Source organism: Peromyscus californicus, unplaced genomic scaffold (genome assembly GCF_007827085.1).
Source record: "Peromyscus californicus insignis strain IS unplaced genomic scaffold, ASM782708v3 Scaffold_3__1_contigs__length_106647218, whole genome shotgun sequence".
Lineage (NCBI taxonomy): Eukaryota > Metazoa > Chordata > Mammalia > Rodentia > Cricetidae > Peromyscus > Peromyscus californicus.
This window is the reverse complement of record NW_026294551.1, coordinates 45,254,854-45,272,918: the sequence shown is the minus strand read 5'-3', so window position 1 is coordinate 45,272,918 and position 18,065 is coordinate 45,254,854. Positions and strand designations below refer to the sequence as shown.

Genomic DNA, 18,065 nt, shown 5'->3' with positions numbered 1-18,065 from the left:
GTCAAGAAAATGCCCCACTGATGTGCCCACAGGCCAATTTAATGGAGGCATTTCCTCAATTGAGAATTTCTCCCAGGTGCATCTAGGTTTGTGTCAAGTTGAATAAGAAATATTAACCAACACACTTAGCATCTGTGAAAGCCTGGTCCAACTAGTACCACCAAAATTTTATTTATCTGCTTACTCATTTATAAATCAAATCATGGAATTCCTCTCCAAATTCCTTTCAACTACTATATTACAACCATTCTCTGTAATTGTAAGTCCTTTGCATAAATCAAGAAACTGCAACTCCAGCTTCAGGGGATCTGATGACCTCTTCTGGCCTCTGCAAGTACTGTACTCACGTGCACATTTTCATGCCCTGCCTCATGCATTTTATGTAATTAAAAAGAAAATAGGCGAAAAAGAATAGCCAGGCGGTGGTGATGCACGCCTTTAATCCCAGCACTTGGGGGGCAGAGGTAGTCAGATCTCTTAAGTTCAAGGTCAGCCTGGTCTACAGAGTTGCAAGACAGCTAAGGTCCTACCTCCCCTCCCCCCCAAAAAAAAGGGAGAAATTTTATTCTATGTAGCCCTGGGTGTCCTGGAACTAGTTATGTAGAGTAGGCTGGCCTTAAACTCAAATAATGGCCTGGCTCTGCCTTATGAGCACTAGGATTAAGGGTGTATGCTAATTTTTTACTAAATGCTGTATTTAGGTAGGAATCTGTAGGAATGAGGGAGCCTATCAGTTTGTAGGGGTGAAGGAATTACCACATTTTAGTATGAACCATTGCCTTAGAGAAGAATAACAAAGCTGTGTATGACTTCTTTGGAAGATGAATTTATGTATTTGAATATTTAACCTGCTAGTGTGTCTGTGCAACACACTAGTGCCTAGAGCCTAGGGTGTCAGATCCTCTTAGAATTGAACTTGGATCCTCTGCAAAAGGAAGAGGTGCTCCTAATTGCTGAGCCATCTCTCCAGCTAGCCTCTTTTTTTAAAAACTATTTTATGTGTATTGGTATTTTGCCTGCCTGCATGTCTCTGTTGAGGGTGTTGGATCCTTAGAACTGGGGTTACAGACAGTTGTGAGCTGCCATGTGGGTACTGGGAATCGAACTGAGGTCCTGTGAAAGGACAAGAGTTCTTAACTCTTAAGCCATCTCTCCAGTACCCCTTTTAAATTGAAAAAAACTTAAATTTCATATGTGAATACATCATTTTCCCCTCATTCCTCTGTTCCTTCTCAGACTTATCCTGTGTCCTCCTCCCCAAATTGGCTACCTCTTTTAGTTAGTGTTTTTTACATGTACATACATGCACACATGTATGTAAGAGTGCAGCTTGCTGAGTTCATCTAATGTTTAAATTTTCATTTAGGGCTGTCTGCTTGGGATTAGGGCGCTTATCCTAGAAAAGACTGATTTTTCCCTCTCTAGTGTCTGTTACTTTCCTGAAGCTCTTCATCCAGGTTTAGAGCATTGGTGAGATTTTCCCTACTAGTTTGCCTTTCTTGATCTGCAAAATGAAAGACATGCACTTTATATGTAGGTTTATTTATTTATTTTTTTATTTTGGTTTTTCCGAGACAGGGTTTCTCTGTGTAGCTTTGCGCCTTTCCTGGAACTCACTTGGTAGTCCAGGCTGGCCTCGAACTCACAGAGATCCGCCTGGCTCTGCCTCCCGAGTGCTGGGATTAAAGGCATGCGCCACCACTGCCCGGCATGACATGCACTTTATAAACATGTAGATTTTTTTATATTTGTTTCCCCTTTGTTAAAAAAAAAAAAAGGGCCGGGCGGTGGTGGCGCACGCCTTTAATCCCAGCACTCGGGAGGCAGAGCCAGGCGGATCTCTGTGAGTTCGAGGCCAGCCTGGGCTACCAAGTGAGTCCCAGGAAAGGCGCAAAGCTACACAGAGAAACCCTGTCTCGAAAAACCAAAAAAAAAAAAAAAAAGGAAGCTGGGTGTGATGGCACACCCTTAATCTCAGGTCAGTCTCTGAATTCCAGGACAGAGGACTACAGGGAGGAGATCCTGTCTCAAAACACTAAGAGGCCTGGGGGTGAGGAGGGCTTTGAGATTGACTAGTTTTGTGTTTTAGTTTTTTAGTTTTTATGTAAAGGTGTGCACCACCATGCCTAGCAATTTGTAGTTTTTTTTTTTTTTTTGGTTTTTCGAGACAGGGTTTCTCTGTGTAGCTTTGCGCCTTTCCTGGAACTCGCTCTGGAGACCAGGCTGGCCTCGAACTCACAGAGATCCGCCTGGCTCTGCCTCCCGAGTGCTGGGATTAAAGGCGTGCGCCACCACCGCCCAGCCGCAATTTGTAGTTTTAGAAGTAGAAATCTTGACAGGTAAAGGTTATTTTGACTTGCTCTCCAGATCTCTTTGGAAATAAAAGTTTAGAAGCTGAAAGTAGAGCAAAAGAGAAATGCTTATTAAGTCTCTTACGGTGTGTTTAATTATATATGTTAAATTCTGCCAAGGTAGTTGGGTAGTTTTGGTGTCATTTTCTGTGTCATCTGCTCTCCAGGGTCTATTATAGAAAATCGGTGTCTTGTAGTTTGTGATAATTATGTGAGCCTAAGAAGACATTGTTTCCTGCAACTTCCAAAAAGCAGTGAGATGATGTTCCCCTTAGGTGGTTAGTTGGTATGGTAGTTTTATGTTTGTTGTGTTTATCTCTTAGGTCCAAGGATTTCATATTGCCCAGATTATTAGCCTTGCCAAAAAAAATCTTTTTATCTTTTTTTTGTTTTTTGTTTTTGTAGTGGTGCTCGAGTTCAAACCCAGATCTTGTACATGCTTGGTGGCATACTACCATTGAGCTGTATCTTCAGTCATAATTATTTTTGTTTGTTTTTGAGACAAGGTCTCACTATGTTGACCAGGCTAGCCTCACAGAGTCTCTGCCACATGCTGGGATTTAAAGGCATGTGAACTCTTTAAGGGCTGAGTGCTGAGCCATCTGTCCAGCTGTTTGTTTTTTTTTTTTTAAAGACAAGATTTCTCTATATCACTGGCTATCCCGGAACTCACTTTTTGACCAGGCTGACCTTAGAGATCCACTTGCCTCTACCTTCTGACCTAGGATTTAAGGCATGTGCCACTACTCCCAGCTTTGTGGGGTGTGTGTGTGTGTCTGTGTGTCTGTCTGTCTGTCCCCGTCCGTTTTGTTTTTGTGAGACAGGCTTTCTTTGTATATCCTGGGCTATCCTGGAACTCACTCTGTAGACCAGGCTGGACTCAAACTTGAGATCCTCCTCCCTTTGCCTCCCTAATGCTGAGTGCTGGGATTAAAGGCATGGGCCACCATCACTGGCCTCTTTTTAAATGTAGAATTGATTTAGGTAAACTAAACACCATTTTACATGGTTGCAGTTATATTGAATTTAGTAAAGTTCATCAGCTTGAATTTTGCAGTTGAGCTTTAATAAAATTGATCAAACAGATATTTCCCCCTAAACAGAAAAGAACTGAGCAGATAATAGTTCATTTAGGTTCCAGGAGGGCAAGTTCTTTGATGTCTTCTTACTAAATATTGGTTGGTTCAGTAGTAGTTTACTGGCCTACTGATTTTTCTGTTTGAATCTGTTTTGAATCAGTATTTTGAAAGTATGGAGTTGCAGATGGCTGTGAGCTGTCCTGTGTGAGTGCTGGTAACCAAGCTACAGCCCTCTGGATAGAGCAGCAAGTGGTGACCACTGAGCCACCTCTCCAGTCTTCTGTATTTTTTTAAACTTTTAAAGGGAGTTTATCTTTCAATCATTTGAGCTTAACTAGACTATCAAGAGTATTATATATAGTGTTAGTATTATATATAGTGATGTATATATGTATATATATGTATTATATATAGTGTTAGTGTTCTGGTTCTTTCAGTGTTAAGTAATAATTTAAGTTAGGCTTGGAATTGGAAGTTCTGTGCATTTCTCTAGCTTCAAAAATAGGCCATTTAGCCGAGTGTCGGTGGCGTACATTTAATCCCAGCACTCAGGAGGCAGAGCCAGACAGATCTCATGAGTTCGAGGCCAGCCGGGTCTACAGAGCGAGATCCAAGACAGGCACCAAAACCACATGGATAAACCCTGTCTCAAAAAACAAAAGGGGGGGGGGGCATTTAACAATTTAATTTATTAAGTATTAGGAAAGTGTGTTATGTCATTTTAATAGGAGTGATAACATTTTAGGTTTAACATTACTTGCAGTCTCAGAAGTACTACTGATTTTTTTTAAAAAAATGTAAATGGCCGGGCGGTGGTGGCGCACGCCTTTAATCCCAGCACTCGGGAGGCAGAGCCAGGCGGATCTCTGTGAGTTCGAGGCCAGCCTGGACTACCAAGTGAGTTCCAGGAAAGGCGCAAAGCTACACAGAGAAACCCTGTCTCGAAAAACCAAAAAAAAAAAAAAAAAGTAAATGTTCAGTGCAATTAAAGGTACAGAATGATTTAAGGCCAATCTGGTCTACAGAGGGAGTTTCAGGGCAGCCAGAGTGTTGCACAGGAGAAAAAAAAAAAAGATACAAAATGACTACATTAAAGCATAAAGTCTTGTTTTGGCATTCTCTTAGCTATTCATGCGTATGTATTGTGTTACGAACTTTGCTTAAGAAATGACCATTAGCACAGAGACTATTGAAAACCCAGTTTGGGCTGAGCGGTGGTTGTGCACACCTTTAATCCCAGCACCTGGAGGCAGAGGCAGGCAGATCTGAGTTCCGAGGCTAGCCTGGTCTACAGAGAGAGATTTGGGACAACCAAGGCCACACAGAAAAACCCTATCTTGAAAAACCCAAAAAAAAAAAAAGAAAACCCAATTTGATTGATGTATGCCTATAATCCCAGCACTTGGCAGGAGAGGCAAGATCAGGAGTTTCATTAGAGTTCAAGACTGCCTTGGGATATACAAAATTCTATTTGAAAAAGACAGAAAAATAAGACTTGGTTGGATATAGAACTCAGTGGTAGAGTGCTTGCTTAACATGCATGGTAAGGCCCTCCATTCCCTAGTACCACAAATTTTTATCTTTGTGTGCTATTGTATGTAGAGCAGTGTCAACTATTTCAGGTGAAGTGTAGGTCCTTTTTGTTATGTCATGATAAAGTAATGATAATGCCTTTTCTGGAGTTTTGTTTTTGAGACAAAATCTTAACAGTGTACACTAGGCTAACATAAATTCACTTGCCTCTGCATGTATCACGATTCCTGGCCCAGCGCAAGTCTTTTAAGCATTAAATCCTGGGGCGTCACCTTGTTTTAACTATGGTAGAATCAAATCAATCTTTCTTTTTCTCTCTTTGCTCCTCTCTGTTATGGGGACTGAAATCAGGACCATAAATGTGCTAGGAAGGTAAAGGCTTCATTCCATTTAAAGCTGGGTGTGTGTGTGTCACATTTCTCCATTCTTCTGTGTCTGTGATGGACATTTGGATTGCTTCTACACTAGTTATTGTAGGTGATATTACCCTGAGCATCAAGACCCTGCTTCCAATTCTTGATTTTTTTTTTTTTTTTTTGGTGGGAAATACTGTACTGTTTTCAAAAGCAGTTTTACCTTGTACTACCAAGAGTGTACACGAGGGTTTGGGTTGCCCTACATCTTGGTCACTTCATAGTTTCTGTTTAATAGTAGCCATCCCATTCATCCCATTGTGTATGAGGGATGGGTAGTATCTTGTATGTAATTTATACTTTTCTGATGTTTGATAATTTAGCATCTTTTCATGTGCTTATATCTATTGAGAAATTTCTAAGAACTTGGCATAGTTTTGTGCCTTCTTTTTTTGGGTTTTTTTTTTTTTGGTTTTTTGGAGACAGGGTTTCTCTGTGTAGCCTTTTTCCTGGAACTCACTTGGTAGCCCAGGCTGGCCTCGAACTCACAGAGATCCGCCTGACTCTGCCTCCCGAGTGCTGGGATTAAAGGCATGCGCCATTTTGTTTTGTTTTTTCTTTTCAGGGTTTCTCTCTGTAACTTTGGCTGTCTTCGAACTTGCTCTGTAGACCAGGCTGGCCTCCGACTTAGAAGGATCCACCTGTTTCTGCCTGGAGTGCAAGGATGAGGGCACTGCCACACCCGGCTCCCATAATTTTTTTTTTTTTTAAAGTTAAAAAGAGGAAGGACTGGGTATATATAACTCGGTGAAGGAACGGTTGCCTCATAGGTGTTAAGGTCAATATTCAAACCTCAGTGCCACAAAACAATTCAGATGATGATAAATTTTACCTAGCATACTTAGTGGCAAGATAAAGAAATTAGAATTTATACTTAGTGGTTGGAATAAGTGAGATAACTTGAAAGTTATCCATCAGATAAAATCAGTCAATTTAGCCAGGCGTTGGTGGCACATGCCTTTAATCCCAGCACTCGGGAGGCAGAGGCAGGCGGATCTCTGTGAGTTCGAGGCCAGCCTGGTCTCCAAAGAGAATTCCAGGAGAGGAGCAAAGCTATACAGGGAAACCCTGTCTCGAAAAACCAAAAAAAAAAAAAGAAAAGAAAAAAGAAAAAAAAGTCAGTAAATTTAAAAAAATTATGCAAGGAAAGCCTAGTGGGAGTAGGTCCCAGAGATCAGGCTCAGGTCTTTAGGTTTGACAGCAAGTGTCTTTATCTTCTTAGTTTTCTTAATAGCCCAATGATTAAATATTTTAATGTGTTATAAATTACAGTGCAAATACAATGTTAAAGTAATAACACTACAGATGGCTTCTAAGCTGCGTGTCACCTAGTTTAGAGTAACAGTTATGATCTATTTTTAAACTTATTTTTATTTTATGTGCATTGGTGTTTTGCTTGCATGTATGTCTGTGAGAGTGTCAGATTTGGAGTTACAGACAGTTGTGAGCTACCATGTGACTGCTGGGATTTTAACCTGGGCTCTCTGGAAAACAGTCAGTGCTTTTTAAACTGTTGAGCCATCTCTCCAGCCCTGGTTTTGATCTTTTAATCACCTGAAGCTAATGTCTTTTATGGAGAAACTACTAGTATAAAAATATACTTCAGACAACTAGAGACTATTAAGTCAATTTGTGACAGGTTATTAGCATAGACAGTTTGGTCCACAGTTTCAGGTTTGGTCTTGCAAAAAAAAATACATATTTTATACACACACACCCCTCACGTGCCTGCACAGGCTCATTGTCTGCCTCAATTAGAAACTATAGGTCTAGCTGGATGGTGGTGGCGCACACCTTTAATCCCAGCATAGAGAGAGTGAGTTCCAGGACAGCCAGAGCCACACAGAGAAACCATGAACCCTGTCTCAAAAATAACAACAAAAAAACTGTAGGTCTAAAATCTTGGCTCGATTCTCTCTCTCTCTCTCTCTCTCTCTCTCTCTCTCTCTCTCTCTCTCTCACACACACACACACACACACACACACACACACACACTTTGCCACAGTTTTCTATATTATTAAGGAGTATAGCACTAATTTGGAAATGTATTTTTTCTTTTTCCTTTATGAAATACCTACCATAGACTATAAAGTACTTAGGCTTATTTATGAGGATTACTTTGACAAGATGAATCCTTTCCCTTAACAATACTTAGGTGTAGAGGCTAGGGATATATTCCAGTTCATAGAGTACTTGCCTAGCAGTAGCACATAAAATGTGTATTGGGCCGGGCGGTGGTGGCGCACGCCTTTAATCCCAGCACTCGGGAGGCAGAGCCAGGCGGATCTCTGTGAGTTCGAGGCCAGCCTGGGCTACCAAGTGAGTCCCAGGAAAGGCGCAAAGCTACACAGAGAAACCCTGTCTCCAAAAAACAAAAAACAAAAAACAACAAAAAAAAAAAAATGTGTATTGGTGGTATTTAGGAGGTAGAAGAGGAGAATAAAGAATTCAAGGTCATCCTGTACATGGAGTTTGAGGCCAGTGTGAATACATGAGACTCTATAAAAACATTTAGGTGAGGGAGAAAAACACAGTTATCTATGGTAAGATTTTAAATGTGAGGAGGAGACTAAAATAGGGAATTTCAGTAGAGATAAGAGGATTTCCAGTATAGAAAGGGTAGAAAAGAATAAGTACAGCTTGTATTTCATGGAACATATAAACTGAATTTTGATGGATGGGTTACTTTTTTTTTTTTTTCCTTTTTTGCTTGGAGACAGGGTCTCACTATGTTGCCTTGAACTACTTAGATCAGCTGGCCTGAAACTCTTATCCACCTGGTGTTGGTCTTAAACTTTTACTTAATTTTTAGGGATGTGTGTGTGTGTGTACTTGGGGATTTATGTGCATATACGAACTTGTGTAGGCCAGAAGATGACATCAGATTCTTGGGAACTGGAGTTTACAGACAGTTGTGAGCTGCTATGTGGGTGCTGGGAATTGAACTTGGGTTATCTAGAACAAGCCAGTGCTTAAGCTATTCAGCTGTTACATTTATTCATTTATTTGTTTTTCGATACAGGGTTTCTCTGTGTAGCTTTGGTGCCTGTTGTGGATCTCGCTCTGTAGACCAGGCTGGCCTTGAACTCACAGAGATCCACCTGCCTCTGCCTTCTTAGTGCTGGGATTAAAGGCATGGGCCATCACTGCCTGGCTACTTTTGTTTTTTTAGTATATGTGCTGCTGATGCAAGCACTACTTTTTTTTTTTTTTTTTTTGGTTTTTCGAGACAGGGTTTCTCTGTGTAGCTTTGCACCTTTCCTGGAACTCGCTTGGTAGTCCAGGCTGGCCTCGAACTCACAGAGATCTGCCCGGCTACTTTTTTTTTAATGTGCTTGTAATTACTGACTTTCTTACGTATTTTTGGGAAATTACCAATTCCAGACCAGCAGTTTACACTCAAACTAGTTTTAAGAACTGGGCCAGGACCTAGGAAAATCTCCACAGTAAGTGATAAAATAATAAATGCAATAAGAGAATCCATGAACTGGGTTGGGTGTGGAAGTGCTATAATCTCAGCGTTCTGGAAGTGGGGGTAGAATATCCACTTCAAGGCAAGCCCAGGCTATATATGGTAGGACTGTTTTAAACAAATAAAGCAGACAGAAAGGAGGGCCTGGTACTACAGGCTTGTAATTCTAGCTAATTGAGAAGCTGAAGCAGTGGCTTACAAACTCTAGGCCTACCTAGGTAGCTTCATAAGAATGTATCTACCAACAAAAGGACTAGGGATATAGCTTGCCTAATAAACACAAAAGAAGACTAGGTTTAATGCCCAGTACACGAAAAAGAATAAAATGATAAGAACAGTGGGGAAGTGCCTAAATAGGGGCATCAAGTGGCCAGATTTTACTAAGTAAAAATTATTAGTATTCACTTTAATTGTAGAATATGATTAGCACCACAATTTATAGTAAATGCCTGTAATCCCAGTACTTGGGAGATAGAGGTAGGGGTTCAAAGTCATTTTACATGATGGCAAGTTAAAGACCAGGCTGCATGTCTCAAAACATCAGAGAAAATGGATAGATAATGGCCTCTGTCTAATAGCAAAAACACAGATAAGGCCCACTCAGATTTTGGCTTCTAAATAAATAGTCCATTCACTCTTAAGATGAAAGAACAAGGCTCCCTAGAGAAATGATTGAGAAGAGGGAGTGTCTCATTCAAAAAACAGAAGCTACTGCTCAAAACATGATGGTTACATGCTAAAAGTCACAGGATAGGTCTAAAGAGATGGCTCAGTGAAGAGCATGCAGTTTGAGGCACCCATGCCTGAGGTCTTGAGGATTTGCACTCAAACACACTCTCCAGATGTACATATAATTTAAAATATTTTAAAAAGGCACAGGGTGCTTAGCTGGTTTTGTTATTGATAACTCCCAATTACTTTGTTGTTGAGATTAATCCACGGAGTCTATTTAGTGATCAAAGGAATTTATTTGGGGGTTAACTCACAAGACAGAAGAGAGGAATTTCTTGCAGGATCCTGGAAGGGTGAGGCATGATCCAGTGCAGTTCTCTGGCTAGCTCTGCCCTAGTCCATACCACATCCAAAACCACAAGGTAGCAAAGCCAAGAGAGTGCCATACCTGGTGGGCACGCCCTAGGGTCATACACCTTAAGGTCCTAGGCAGGTGTACCAGCAGTGCTTTGGGGCATGGCTCAAACAACCACCCACTACACTTTGTATTCGTGTTAAGAGAACAAATGAGGGGCTTGAGAGATGACTCAAAGGTTAAGAGCATCAGCTGCTCTTCCAGAGGTCCTGAGTTCAATTCCCAGCAACCACTTGGTGGCTCACAACCATCCGTAATGAGATCTGGTGCCCTCTTCTGGCCTGCAGGCATTCACGCAGGCAGAACACTATACATAATAAATAAACCTTAAAAAAAAAAAAAAGAACAAATGAATATCCTAGCATTTATAAATAGATTGAAACACTTCTTTTAGTTGAACCCAGATGTTAAGTTTGTTGTGTTCAACTCGATTAATATGGCACTAGTTTGTAGGTAAATTTAGAATTTTTTTTTCTGGGAACTTAAGTGGAAGAAGATAGAATATCCTAGGCAGAAAACCAGGTTGTTATTGTTGTTGGTACATGCCTTTAATCCCAGCGTTTAGGAGGCAGAGGTAGGTGGAACTCATGAGTTTGAGGCTAGCCTAGTCTTCTGAGTGAGTAGAACAAAAAATAGCTCAGACAGAGAAATACAAAGAGTATTTGTAATCACGTGGATGACCAAACTATTCAAAAATTGTAGATTGAGGGGGGTACATAAAGGTACTAATATTAACTCTTTTCTACAGAATTTGAAAATTGAGTATAAGGAGAGAAGGTTGTGGTTGGTTTGTAAAATTGACTTGGGATTGATTCAGAAGGATTGTTTTACATTCAAAGCGAGTCTGAACTTGGTTAGTTCCAGACCAGCCTGGGCTTTAGAGGTAAACCCTGTGTACAGTAAATAAACACTCCAGGAGGTAAAAGCAGGATCTTTTGAGTTCAAGAACAGCTTGGATATAACAACTTACAGGTCAGGCTACATAATTAAACCCTACCTTATTTATTTAGGTTTTTAGAGACAGGGTTTCTCTATGTAGTTTTTGGTGCCTGTCCTGGAACTCATATTCTGTAGACCAGGCTGGCCTCAAACTCACAGAGATCCACCTGGCTCTGCCTCCCGAGTGCTGGGATTAAAGGCCTGTGCCACCGCTGCTTGGCTATTTTAATTTTTAAAAACGACAGACTTTTTACTATGAAAGCTCAGCCAATAGCTTAGGCTTGTTACTAACTAGGTCTTAGAACTTTAACCCATTTTTCTCAATCTACTTTTTGTCTTGTGACTTTATTATCTTTACTCTGTACTGCCCATGCTGCTTCCTCTTTTGTCTGGCTGGCCACTCCCTTCCCAGTGTTCTCTGCCCCGAAAATTCATGCCTAGCTATTGGCTGTTTAGCTCTTTATTAAACTAATCATAATGACATCTTCACACAGTGTAAAGGAATATTCCACATTTAATGTCTTTTTAAATAACATTTTTTGTTCTTAATGTTTTTGTTTGTTTGCTTTTGAGGCAGGATCTCACTAGTCATGGCCCTGGCTGTCTTGGAACTTGCTACGTAGACCAGGCTGGCCTTGAACCTACAGAGCTCCTCCTGCCCCTGCCTCATGAGTTCTGGGATTATTTCAAAATGGACACAGAAAACAAATATCATTCACCTTAAGTAGAAGTTCAACGAAGCAGTATTACAAACCGTCTAAAATGAACTATAATGTATATAATACAGTACTGTAAAAATTTGGTAGCCATCTGTTGGGAGTCAGAATTATGTAGGGCTTATATATGGATTTAGCTCAGTGATAGGAAACCAAGGCTTTTTTTCCCCCAGTCTCTAGCACCGAAAGGAACAGGGAATATACTCACTGAGTAATGGTAGGAATAGGATCCTCCACCTCTGTCCTCATTTCATTGCTCAAGGGTCAGCTTTATACAATTTATATGTTCCCAATGACTCCAAATATTAAAATGTTCTCCTTTGCATATGTTAATTTCTATTTAAAATTCCACGAATGCCTCTGACATCATATTTATAGGAATCTCACATAAGCCTCCAAATTTGACAGATTTTTAAAAATACGTACTTTGGCTTTATCCTTTAATTGGATCCTATATTTGGAAAAGTTTTGTACTTTTCTCTATAGTAGAGAAATGTGAGAAAAGAAACAGTAAATAATTAACAGTGTAAGAACCCCAGTGACTTGTCTGTTTAGAATCTTTATTGGCTGCTTGATTTCTCATATGCTTTCCTGGCATAGTGATAATAAATTTACAGTAGTATTGGTTTGAATGGTCACTTAGAAAAAATTTATAGAAATTGGAGTTTCCTTTTGTGAGACAGGGTCTTACTATGTAGCAGTGGCTGAAGTACATTCATAGAAAAAAATGAAAATAAATTGCACTCGTTTCTATTGTGTATGTGTAGGTGATCTAGATAATTATGTTTATTTTGTTTGATTGTAGTTTCAAATTGGTATATAAAAATCTCTTAAAAAAAAAAAAAAACAGTTGTAACGGGGCAGTGGTGGTGCACTCCTATAATCCCAGCCATTGGGAGGCAGAGATAGGTGGAGCTCTGAGTTCAAGGCCAGCTTGGTCTACAGAGTGAGTTCCAGGACAGCCAGGGCTACATAGAGAAACTCTGTCTTGAAAAAAATCAAAAAAAAAGAAAGAAAAATGGTTGTACTGAATTCATATTTTTTCCCTTAGTTCAACCAAGATAAGCTTATCATTGCTTATATTAAAATAAGTCATGTGAGATTCAGAGACCAAAGATAACAGCTCTAAAAGAAACCATTTTTTTCTGATACTAGAAATAATTTTGGAGTGATGAGTATGATCTCCATCAGTAGATAACAGTTCCTTTACTGATATCTTCTCTTTGATCAGATTATTATAGTTCTATTCCCTTGTTAGTCCTCCAAGGAGAAGGAAATTTTTGTCATTATCTTTGGTATCAATAAAATTGACTTGGGTCATCTTTTTTTTTTTTTTTGGTGGTGGTGGTGGTGAGGTATTAAGACAGGTCTTGCTGTGTACTTAGGCTGGCCTCATATTGTTACCCTTTGCCTAAATCATGCCTGGATATGTAGTTTGTTGCTTCTCCAGATATCTGCCCAGGGGCTTGAAGGCCATAAACATACAGCTAAATTCAAACACATATAATACAACATTTAATATCTTGCTAATAGCTGGTCCTGGTGATACACACCTTTTATTCCATAACCCTGGAGGTTCAAGGCCCGCCTGGTTTGCATAGTGAATTCCAGGACATCCAGGGATACACAGAGGCCTTGTCCCCCTGCTTCCCTACCAAAAATTAGAATGACTTTGATTGTATCTTTGATTTTGTGGGGAGAGTATAGTATATAATTCTCAGCCTCTGTATATTTATTTGCAGTAAACTTATAGCTTTAGATCTGTATACTTAGTTTCTTCTAGTTTTGGGGGGGGTATTTTTGTACCCTAATGAGTCCTATTTAAACAGATTATGCTTAATACATAAAGTAGTGAGAAGATCAAGTTCTATAGTGCAAAATAATCTTTTTTTTTGTCTTTGTGTATGCATAAGAAAAGTACTATCTTGTTTTTGTGATGGTTCATTCCTTTTTCTGAATAGTTGGGCTACATTTCTATTTTCAGGGACTAATTCTCAGGATGAATACTATAATTTTGTATTATAAGCTATGTATTGTCTTACTCATTTAGATGTAAAGCATTCATTGAAAAGCACTGCAAAGATGGTTCTCACTGCCCTCTCTGTCACTGTGGTTTAGGCATATACATGCCCTTGTAAGATGTCAAACAAAGTAAGCATAAAACAAGTTTTACAGAAATTGGAACAAATGATGATTGTGTTAACAAATGGGATGTGAATTGGCATTTTGGCCTATGGACTTTGGTGTGGTTTAAGGGTCAGGACTACTTTTCTAGATATTTAAAAATGTTCTGTTGAGGAGACTTGAGCATTCTGCTGAGGAGTAGGCTGTCCAGTAAGTACTTGGGTAATAATAATGAAGTGAGAAATAATATTTAATATGCAGATTTTTGTATATATTTGCTATTTATAAACACTGAATATTGTTAGTTTTACATAGTAATTGGCTTTTAGTGTGTGTGTATCTGTCTGTATACACATGTGCTTACATATGTGTCTCACTAATGTGTGGAGGCCAAATAACAAACAACATCCTTCTACCATGTAGGTCTCAGAGATTGGACTTGAGTCAGTAGGCTGGGCAGGAAGTCATCCTGCCAGCCCAACAATTGATTTTTCATAATCAGTATGTACATAATCTAGATAATGCTTAAAAATTATTTGAAATTTCGGTACCTTGTGCTGCGTAGAGCTGTACTATTGTCAGTCAGCCCTACCTTTATTCCAGCAGTAATCAGTAGATTTTTCAGATGTAAGTAACAAAAGCATAGCATTATAAGGAATAGAAGTAGAGCTTTACACTGCATTCATTGAAGCTTGATGTGTAAAATAATTTTTTTCCTCTTTCTTATAGAAATGGAATCTATATGGAATTTGCAGAAGCAAGGTAAGAATGGTTAACTATTTTGAAATGTTTGTACTAATTAAAACATGACTTTGTTTTAGTGAGAATAATTGGAATCATGGCCTACCAAATGAACAGGCTTTGTATTTTGTATAGCCTTAACAATAATTATAGTCAAAAGGCAGTAGTTACATAACAAGACTGCTAAGACATTGTGGCTCACTTGTGATTCCAGCTCTTTGAAGGCTGAGGCTTTAAGTTCAAGGCTATTCTGGGCTGCAGTGTAAGACACGGTTGCAGGAAAAATGGAAAAACTCTACTTATTGAAATGGCTTTTCTACTGGTGTGATTACAAGAGGCTAAGAGTTTTTTGAGACAGAATTTCTCTATGTAGCCCTGGCTGCCCTCAACTTTATAGACCATGCTGGCCTTGATCTGCCTGCCTCTGCCTTCTGAGTGGTGGGATTAAAGGTGTGCACCACCACATCCAACAGAGGCTGCTTTTTACTCAGTGGCAGAGCTCATGATCTATATATATATGTATATATATATATATGGCCTTGGGTATGACCCCCATTACAGCCCTTCCTAGTGCCTTCCTGTCCCTTCCAAGTATAAATGATTCTAACTGAGGAAACCAATATACATGTTTTTATCTTTAGCCATTCTGCCTGTGTTTGTATGGTAGACAAAGGGATGATAATGATTGCTTAAGAATTGAAATTCAGGGGCTGGAGAGATGGCTCAGTGGTTAAGATCACTGACTGCTCTTTCAGAGAACCCAGGTTCAATTTCCAGCACCCACATGGCAGCTCACAACAGTCTGTAACTCCAGTTCCAGATCTGACATTCTCACACAGACATACATGCAGGCAAAACACCATAAACAAATAATTTTAAAAAATTGAAATGCATAATTTAATGAAAATTTTCAATGTTAACGAAACATTATCTATACTGTGTGTTCGGAAATATAAACAATAGCAAATTCACTTTTATCCTTCAACCATAATCAAGATTTGACAAGGAGGACAGGGACTGGGTGTACAATCTATGCATTTATAGTTTGACTGGAAAAGTGCTCACTGATGTTAGATTTGGATATTTAGAATCCTGTAAAAGGGGTTGAAGAGCTGGCTCAGCGATTAAGAGCACTGGTGCCTCACAACCATCTGTAGTGAGATCTGATGCCCTCTTCTGGCATAAGGTCAATAGGACACTAAATAAATAAATCTAAAAAAATTGTAATAGAATTATGTCTCATTTACTTCACTAGTTAATGTAAATGAAATTCAGGTAGCTCTGAAATCCCTAACTATCTGATGAATGTCCTTAGATTCTCTTTGACTCTACATGTTAGGAAGTTTCAGCTCACAGACAGCTAGGGAGTGACAGGAAATCTTGGTTTCTAACGTTTTTTCTATCTCCCTTGTTTTCTTTTTGAGATTATATTATAATTACATCATTTTCCCCATTCCTCCCTCCAAACCTTCCTTTATACCTCCTTGATTGCTTTCAAAATCGTGGTCTCAGCCAGGTGGCGGTGACGCATGCCTTTAATCCTAGCACTCAGAGAGCCAGGCGGATCTCTGAGTTCGAGGCCACCCTGGTCTACAGAGCGAGATCCAAGACAGACACCAAAACTACACAGAGAAACTCTGTCTGGGGGGGGGGGGGGGGGGGAATATATCGTGGTCTCTTTTCATTATTTGTTGTGCATGCATGTGTGAATAAATATACACACACACACACATATTCCTAAACACATAAATAACAACCTGCTCAGTTTGTATGATGTTACTCGTATGATGTTTTGGGTTTTTTTGTTGTTGTTTTTTAAGATTTATTTATTTATTATGTATACAGCATGTATGACTGCAGGCCAGAAGAGGGCACCAGATCTCATTACAGGTGGTTGTCAGCCACCATGTGGTTGCTGGGAATTGAACTCAGGACCTCTGGAAGAGCAGCCAGTGCTCTTAACTTCTGAGCCTTCTCTCCAGCCCCCTCATAATGATGTTTTAAGGGCCGACTATTTGATATTGGATAATCAGTTGGTGTGCTCTCTCCTAGGGAAGACTGTTTCTCAGCACTAAAGTGTTTTTTTGTTTGTTTGGGATTTTTGATTTTTCGCAACCGTTTATCTGTGTAGTTTTGGTACCTGTCCTGGATCTCGCTCTGTAGACCAGGCTGGCCTCAAACTCACAGAGATCCACCTGACTCTGTCTCCCGAGTGCTGGGATTAAAGGCGTGTATCACCACCACCCAGCCTCAAGTGTTTTTTAGTTGTTTGTAGTTCTTTGTGTAGGATTGAGGCTCCTGGGCTTTCCTTGTTTGCTTTAGCATGTCTGTTGTTGTCCTTGTTGAGCTCATGTTTAGGCAGTTAGGCTGGTGAGACTATGCGTGTAGCTTCTGACATTGCCAGGAGACAGTCTCTCAGCAAACTCCTGATCCTCTAGCATGTAATAATCTTTCCTCTCCATCTTCTGCAATGTTCCCTGATTTTAGGTATAGAATTGTTTTGTAGATGCATCCATTGGGACTGGGCTCTACAACTCTGCATTTTGATCGGTTGTAGTTTCTTTAATGGTCTCCATCTATTGCTTGATGTGATGTTAGGTGAGGATTATACTTCACCTGTCAGTATAAAAACAAATATTATTTATAGTGTAGTTAGGGTTATGGTGGATTAGTAAAGTAGTGGTTGTAGGTTCTCATCCCAGATCCATGATTTTACTAGCCATAGGTAATTGGCTAGGTTTCTAGTACCAGGAATGATTTCCTTAATTGAGTGGATCTTAAATCTCATTAGAGACTTGTTGGTTACTGGCAAGGTATGCATGCCAGTACTGCTTCCTGGGGGTTATCTGGTTGTAGTTTATAGGCATCATAGCTGCTCTCCCTTGTTTCTTACAGTGGCCAAAGATCAAGTCTTATTATTTAACACAGCCATTGCCTAATGATAATTGGCAAACACTTAAGAATTGCTTTCCTTATACATTTCAAATCAAATCAAACAAAAATGGAAAAAATAGACTAGAAAATGGTCTTCTCAAAATAGAACCACCTAATTGTATTATAAAATGGCTGTTGGCTATGGACATGAATATTTGTCTTCAGGACAGGTTGCCTTTGGAGTTCTAGAAAGGATATTTTTTATATTATCTCCTTGTTAATAGGGTAATTCTTTTTTGCGTGGGTGGGTTCCCCAAGACAGGGTTTTTCTGTGTAGCCCTGGCTGTCCTCAAACTAAAGTGTATGCCACCCCTGCCCAGTTTAAGCTAGGTTAATTCTTTGCGGGGGAAGCTCAAGACATAGTCTCTCTCAGCAGCCTTGGCTGTCCTAGAGCTCTATAGACGAGGCTGGTTGCTTCTGCCTCCTGAGTGCTGGAATTAAAGGCATGTGCCACCACCGCCCAGCTGATAGGTTAATTTTTTTAACCTGAGAAAAACTTAATATTATTGTCAGCCCTCTACCATTATATTAAATAATTAAAGATTTGCATGCCCTACTTGGGGGAGATTGGAGATTGGAGAACCCAGGACCTTGAACATGCTAGGAAAGTACTATGCTACTGAGCTATATCCCTAAATCCTAGTTTTTTTGGTTACTAAAGCATACTAACTTCCA

General features: G+C 39.7%; 1 protein-coding gene across 1 annotated transcript in view; it reads left to right on the top strand.

Moving 5' to 3' along the window:
• Window positions 1-18,065, top strand: part of Nufip2 (nuclear FMR1 interacting protein 2) — a 35,657-nt gene that overhangs the window by 8,004 nt on the left and 9,588 nt on the right. The window contains exon 3 of the mRNA XM_052756102.1: window positions 14,445-14,477. Within this exon, the coding sequence (XP_052612062.1) occupies window positions 14,445-14,477 (33 nt within the window). The remainder of the gene's footprint in view (window positions 1-14,444; window positions 14,478-18,065) is intronic.